General features: G+C 45.2%; 2 protein-coding genes across 2 annotated transcripts; both read left to right on the top strand.

The window, feature by feature from the left end:
- Window positions 1–740: 740 nt before the first annotated feature.
- On the top strand, window positions 741–2,210 carry LOC105555810. The gene is made up of 2 exons (XM_012002850.1): window positions 741–1,011; window positions 1,987–2,210. The coding sequence occupies exons 1-2, from the start codon at window positions 741–743 to the stop codon at window positions 2,208–2,210; spliced, it is 495 nt and encodes a 164-aa protein (XP_011858240.1).
- An 803-nt stretch (window positions 2,211–3,013) lies between these two features.
- LOC105555809 lies at window positions 3,014–3,778 on the top strand. Its single transcript, XM_012002849.1, has one exon. The coding sequence runs from the start codon at window positions 3,014–3,016 to the stop codon at window positions 3,776–3,778; it is 765 nt and encodes a 254-aa protein (XP_011858239.1).
- The last annotated feature ends 3,763 nt before the right edge of the window (window positions 3,779–7,541 follow it).

Raw genomic sequence — 7,541 nt, 5'->3', positions numbered from 1 at the left:
CGGCTATGAACGCCAAAACAAAACTCGGTATGGGTCTAAAAACGAAGAAAAAGAATTCAACGAAGAAACAGAAAACAGCGGAGAAACGAATACTTCCGGTGGTGAAACGTGGCGGTATCCTACCGATCCTGCCGTTACTGGGAGTTATCGGTTCATTAGCCGGTGGAGCGGCGGGAGTCGCAAAGGCTGTGAATGATAACAAGGCTGCGCAGCGTCAGCTGGAAGAACTGCAGCGTCATAATCATGCCATGGAAGGTCGTGGAATTTATCTCGCTCCGTACAAACGTGGACGTGGAGTTTCGAAGAGAAAAAAAACGTCAAAAAGACGTTAAAAATCCCAAAAGGTGCAACTACCGACGTACAATTACAACAACTTGCAAAACTTATGCACATTCCATATTTTAGAGGTATTTTTATGCGTACTAGCCTACCAACGGGAGGAGTGCATCGAAACGAGAGTGGAATAGCAAATTTGGACGATGTCGAGGGACCGGGTACTCACTGGGTGGCGTATGCGATGAGAGGAGATTGCGTTATATATTTCGACAGTTTTGGTAATCTTCGACCGCCGAGAGAATTGGTGCGATATCTAATAAACGATGTGACACGAATCGAGTACAATCGCACGCCTTACCAGCGTTACGATCAGAGCAATTGTGGACAACTTTGTCTGCAGTTTCTACAAAAAGTCGATGATCAATTTAAATGCTAGCGTTGCACATTTGAACTCAGTCTCAAACATGTCGCTAACGTTTACACTCACCGGCAAGAGTAGCATCCTCTCGGTAAGCTACTCTCCAGCTGTTGATTTGAACGATGGTGATTACGAACTCGGTCTGACAGATTTTGAAACGTATTACACGGTCCCAAATGTAAATTCATCGAACAATAAATTCTACTATGACGACAAGAAGATTGTCATTCCCGAAGGATCGTACGAATTGCGCGACATTGGCACGTATCTCAAACGCACGCTTTTACATTCTCGTTCCAAAAATGTGAGGAAAAAAGGGTAAATGTTCACTATAGGGGAGTCAGCCCCGATGACCTTGACCTTGACAATGTTGTCAAGGTTACCCTCCTGAGTAACGCTCAGAAGGTTTTAGCCGTCGCTCGTTGTTTGTTAAAAAGTTATTAAAAAAACTATGTCGACCAATTATATGTAATTTTCAGACACAAATATTAAAAATTTTGAAAAATGTTTTAAACAAATGTTGTAGATCTCTTTGAAATATACATTTTATGTCCTATTCATTTTTACTGTGCGAGTAATAGTTTTCGAAAAAAATGATGAACTCTATATCTTATATCTCTCCTCCCATCTCCATCTGTCGTACGTCATGGAAGTACATGCATGGAGGCAGGACGTTCCGCCCCCCCTACGGGGGGCTCCACCTTGTTAAAATATAACCCTACCCACACTATGTCCGAGGTGTGGTGCGGATCTCGCTTCACGTGGAAAGTCGCAAACCCATGTGGAAGAGTACAACGACGGAAGTACATGCATGGAGACAGTATGTTCCGCCCCCCCTACGGGGGGGCTCCACTTCGTTAAAAATAACCCTACCCACCCTATGTCAGAGGTGTGGAGTGGATCTCGCTTCACGTGAAAAGTCGGGCAGGGCGGGGGCGGGAGGGGGTGGGGCGCGCGCAGCGCGCCGTGCTAATCGCGCTTGCAACTTACGTGTTCAAGTCCATCATTTTTCTCGAAAACTATCACTCGTACAGTAAAAATAAATAGGACGTAAAATGCATATTTCAAAGAGATCTGCAACTTTTGTTTCAAACATTTTTCAAAATTTTTAATATTTGTGTCTGAAAATTACATATAATAGGTTGACATTGTTTTTTTAATAACTTTTTAACAAACAACGAGCGACGGCTAAAACCTTCTGAGCGTTACTCAGGAGGGTAACCTTGACAACATATGTCAAGGTCAAGGTTATCGGAGCTGACTCCCCTATAGTGAACATTTACCGAAAAAAGACATCGGGGAAGATGACGATGACGAGTACCCATTGACGATTCGAGCTAACAACAATACGATGAAAAGCGAAATCAAGTGTGCTCACAGGATAAATTTTACAAAACCTAACAATATTGGATCGTTGTTGGGATTTTCAACGAATCGTATTCTAGAGCCGCGACAGTGGCATGAATCGGACGTATCAATAAATATTATTAACGTAAACATTATTCGCATAGAGTGAATGTGACCGCAGGTGCGTACAGCAACGACAAGCGCGTGCATACGATACACGAGTTTTCGCCGAGCGTTCCGCCAGGATATAAGATATCGGAAATACCTGCACAGATCATTTATCTTCCGATCGTCGTACGAAGCATTACGGATCTGACGATTCGTATTGTGGATCAGAACGGTCAACTGCTCGATTTTCGCGGGGAAGAGATCACCGTCAGATTACATGTGTGGATGCGGCAACGATAACGGGAGATGCTAGTGTTGAATGAAGTGGAACAGGCGAAAAGTTTTATCAAAGGAAAACAAATCCCACCGTTCGATAAAAAGAAACTCACTGCGTCGAACATTGAATTTTTGAAATCATTAGGCTTCAAAGTACGAACTGATATCTTGAATATTGGACGCGAGCCGATCTTTGACAATAGCATTGTCAAAATTGAGACTCATACATACAATCCGTATGCCAATACGACGTTTGGGCATAGCGATGAGATACGGATACCCATACAACAACAGGATTTGTACACGTTACCGTGTGAAAGCTTACTCTACATCGAAGGAAAATTGAAGAAGAAGAACAATGATGCGGAGAATTTTCTCGCAAATAATTGCGTGGCATTTATGTTTGACGAAATTCGATACGAACTCAACGGTGTGAAGATTGATCGCATCAGAAACGCTGGAATAACCAGCACTATCAAGAGTTATGTATCGCTAACGTTTGACAAATCGTAGATCTTGCGAAATGCAGGATGGGACACTTTATCAACCATACCGGAAGGAGACTTTAATTTTTGCGTACCGCTCAACATGTTTTTAGGCTTTTGCGAGAATTACAAACGTGTGGTTATTAACGCTCGTCATGAATTGATTTTGATACGAGCGCGCACTGACAACAATTCTATCAAGGAAGATTCGAAGACGGAACCTGAAATTGAACTACTTAAAGTACAGTGGCGAATGCCACACGTTATGTTGAATGAGGCCAATAAACTATCTTTGCTGCGAGCTTTGGAAAGCGGACGATATCTGAGTATGAGTTTCCGATCATGGGAACTGTACGAGTACCCGCTATTGCAGAGCACAACCCGACATTCATGGGCAATCAAATCTGCGACTCAGTTAGAGAAACCGCGATATGTTATCTTTGCTCTGCAGACTGGCCGAAAGAATATCATGTCTGAAGATGCGAGCGTATTCGATGACTGTAATCTGACCAACGTGAAACTTTATCTCAACTCTGAATTTTATCCATATGATGACCCAAATTTAGACTTCAAAAAAAATAAATACGCTATACTTTTTGACATGTATGCACGTTTTCGTAAAGCTTATTATGGATACGACTGCTATGAAACGCTTTGCAACGTAACCACATTTTTGACGAATGGACCTTTCGTAGTCATCGATTGCGCGCGACAGAACGAGTCTATCAAGAGCGCTACTGTGGATGTGCGCATAGAATTTGATTGCAAGGAGAATGTGCCTGCAAATACTACTGCCTACTGTCTCATCTTGCACGATCGTGTCATCGAATACTGCCCATTGTCCAATGTAGTGCGCAAAATCATGTAAATTGCAATGTCGCCAGTATTCCAATATAAGAAAGATTCATGTTTCGTGATGAGATGCAGTCTCAAAGGTGTTGTCATGACTACACCAACGTTTGTCGATCTGCAAGGTTTCATCGTTGGCAAAAACTCCTTCGTTGTGAAGGAGTTTGCCGCTCTCAGAAAAGGACATATTCTCTCTCATTATATCTTCAAAAGCCCCAAGCCATGGAATTTTCTCAGCAAAGCGGATAAGCAGCGCATATCCTTGGTGACGGTCAACCATCACGGATTGCAATGGGACGATGGAACGGTTCGATACTTCACTGCTAAAGACCTGATTACAAAAGCGTTGAGGACGGTGACGGAGAATGAAACATTGCCCATCGTTTACGTAAAGGGGCTTGAAAAACGAGAATGGTTGCGGGATTTGCTTCAGGACGACGCGAGAGAGGATGTCTACGTCGAGAGCATCGACGAGCACTACGAAGACGTGGAATCGTTGAGAAAGATGGACGCTACACATACTTTACGTTGCCACAAACATGTATCGAATTGCGCTTTGCAAAATGTATTTAAACTGTTCAATTGGTGGCACTGTCATAAAAAATAAAATGTATATTATCTATATTATATATCGATTTTTTTTCTTATTCCCTTCCTGCTGAAACACTCCTCACAAACATTTTTTATCCATTCTTTATTCCTATCCTCTTCGATCTCATAAAATTAAACTTCAATCGAAGATCAGCGTCTTTTAACTATTGTAACTAGAGAAGGATGAATAAAGAGAATCTTAGGTTTTAATAATTTTAAATGCTCTTATTTCCCCCATCATCTCCTATCGACATCAGTTGTCCTTCGAGCTTTACATTTAAGAACTTTGTCCGCAACGACATTGCATGGTTTGCATTTTTACACGCGTGCGATGAGATCTTCACGGTCATAGCGTGCGTCTCTCCTCTCTCCGCAGACCCAGCTAGGGCGAGAGAGAGAGAGAACGACAGCGTCGACCGTAACGGGTAATGATAAGAAAGTCACTGTCAATAGCCAGGTTTCGGCGCTTGACCCCGTGACTCATAACATGGAAAAATAAGAATACGCGTCCTGGTGTTCGCGCTAATCAAAGGCATCCCGGTGATATCTATTACATGCACGCGCCTCCGCGCCGGGGATCGCGTAGCATCGCGGTCCTCCTCCCTGTGCACCGCGGATTCATTCACCTTGATATGAACCGCGGATTCATTCACCTTAATATGAAAGTCGCTATCAGCAGCCAGGTTTCGGCGCTTGACCCCGCGACTCATAACATGGCCAATAAGAATACGCGTCCAGGTATTCGCGCTAAAAAGTACCGAAACGAGTGACAGGTCAGCACCTAGATATCTGTTACATGTCACGTAGTGACAGGTCAGCACCTTGCGTGATGTCAGGGTCACTCGCCTTGGAGTACCCCTCCCCGCTCCCCCTCGCCACGAAGTACCCCCTCCCCGCTCCCCCTCGCCATGGAGTACCCCCTCCCCGCCCCGCTCCCCTCGCCACGGAGTACCTCCCCGCCCCGCTCCCCCCTCGGAGCTCCCGGGTTTAGAATACCCTAGTACCCCCTACTCAAGCTATACAGTTCTTCGACGCATTTGTCATGAGGGCTCGGTTGGATGAGCAAGCGCGTTTCTTTTTTAGCGGGATTTCATTTGCGTTCCTCTCTGCGTCCGCGACTTTAGCCCTCTCGCGTTTCGACGCGCAAACCGCGGTTTTGTAGAGAAACTCGTACATTTGTTCAAGCGATGGGAATGCGTCTCGTTCGAGCGTCGCCTCCCATTTCTCTAATGTAACTTTCGGTAACTTATTTTCTAATAAATGGACGATCATTTCAGACCCGACTGAAACACCCATAGAATTCAATGACGCGACGTGCTGTTGTGTGTCGTCTGCTAACTTGGTTAAACCGCTGGTTGTTTCCCTGTCTAGTGTGGGTAGATTACATATTAGAGCGAGATGCCGCGAGATCAGTATCCGCTTTACCTCATACGCGCGTCCCAACACATCCCATGCCTTGGAATAATTTATTCCATCAACCGTAAAGATTTTTAATTTGTTAGCCGCTTCCCCTTTCAATGCCGCTTGGAGGTAATGCAACTTATCTATATCATCTGACGATAAATCTGACTGAGAATCTATCACGTTACGAAAGGCATTTTTAAACGATAGCCAACTCTCAAAATTACCGTCAAACGTTGGTAACGGGGCTTCCGGCAATTTAATTCGTCTTTGTTTATTGATCGTGATCGTGCTATCGGTTCGAGATCTTTCGTTCGATATGGTATCGCCAAGTTCCGATTGATTCGCCGCATTTAACACGTTTTCAATTTTTCCGGCAAGCGCGTAAAATCGTTCTTGAATGCTCACAAATTCGGTTTGATGCGCGTCATTAGGATCTAACGCTAATAGTTGATCGTTGTGCTCCTCGAACGCGTGATACAAAACGGTCAAGCGAGCACTTCGCAATCTTAAAGTGGCATTCTCCAACCCGCCCTTGTCGAGGAGGTTCGCGAGGTTCGTGATTTGGGAATTCAACGAGGCTCGCTTCTGTATCAGAAGCCTGATTTTACTAGCCATTGTTGCGTGAGATGATTTTGGATCCGAACGACTTACGATAGATGTCGATATTGGGCGGATGCCGTCTACTTCCTTTGATTCTGGATTGACGCTTTGTTTCTGCTGTTGCACAGTTGATCCTTGCCGCAGCACGTCGCAAACCGGGTGGCCTCGGGCAGCACACACCTCACAGGAGGCACCAAAATGTTTTGTGGAAATTTCAGTATGAACGTTTTGAGGTGCACACTGTCCTTGTTTTATTTCTCACTCACTATCCGCCACCTTATACAGTATATTTGGTAACCATACATGTGTCCGTTTCTCTGATTGTCGCTCTCGATAACTTCGATCACGCACGACGACGCCTTGGGGATAACGTCCCTGAGTCGTGATACGACACCCGTTTACGCACGACGACGCCTTGGGGATAACGTCCCTGAGTCGTGATACGACACCCGTTTACACACGACGACGCCTTGAGGACGGTATCCCTGGGTCGTGACGGGAGGCCGGTATGTCTTGCGCTTGGGGAACGATGCCCTGAGTCTTCATAGAAGATTCGGACACGATCACGCTTTGAACGTCGAGACAAGACTGACCGGGAGCGGATGGATCGGTCCCATATATATTCTTCGGGAAAACGCTCACGATTGGCGCGCGATGATCAGTCGCGCCGCCAGCCGAGCCGCGCTTCCTTCATCCGACCACGAATGAAACATAAAAAGGTCGCGCCGCCAACCGAGCCGCGCTTCTTTTGTCTGACAGCGAATGAAACGTAAAAAGGTCGCGCCGCCAACCGAGCCGCGCTTCTTTTGTCTGACAGCGAATGAAACGTAAAAAGCCGGCGAGTCGAAAAAATGCTCGTCGGCTTCCCGCAACACTCGGCATGGTTGCGCGAAAGACATCAAAGCCACCGTCACCAAGCCGCGATTGTCCCACGTATCCGCGTTCCTATTCGCGCGTGTGTCCGAACCTGACAATCGTATGTATGTTAGGTGTTACAATTGTTTGCGCCTTGTGTCGTGCACGACTTGATATGAATGTGTGTGTGTGCGTATACGCATGTGTGTGTGAAGGTATTACGTTATATGCAACAAGAACAATTACTATAATAATTATTCATTTATATTTTCAGTTAATGGATACATACTAGACATTACTTCAAAAAAGCATCTAATCGTTCGTCAAAATGG

The sequence above is a fragment of the Vollenhovia emeryi genome, unplaced genomic scaffold, assembly GCF_000949405.1.
Source record: "Vollenhovia emeryi isolate VEMERY1.0 unplaced genomic scaffold, V.emery_V1.0 DF940702.1, whole genome shotgun sequence".
NCBI classification, from domain to species: Eukaryota; Metazoa; Arthropoda; class Insecta; order Hymenoptera; family Formicidae; genus Vollenhovia; species Vollenhovia emeryi.
This window is presented reverse-complemented; position numbering and strand designations above follow the sequence as displayed.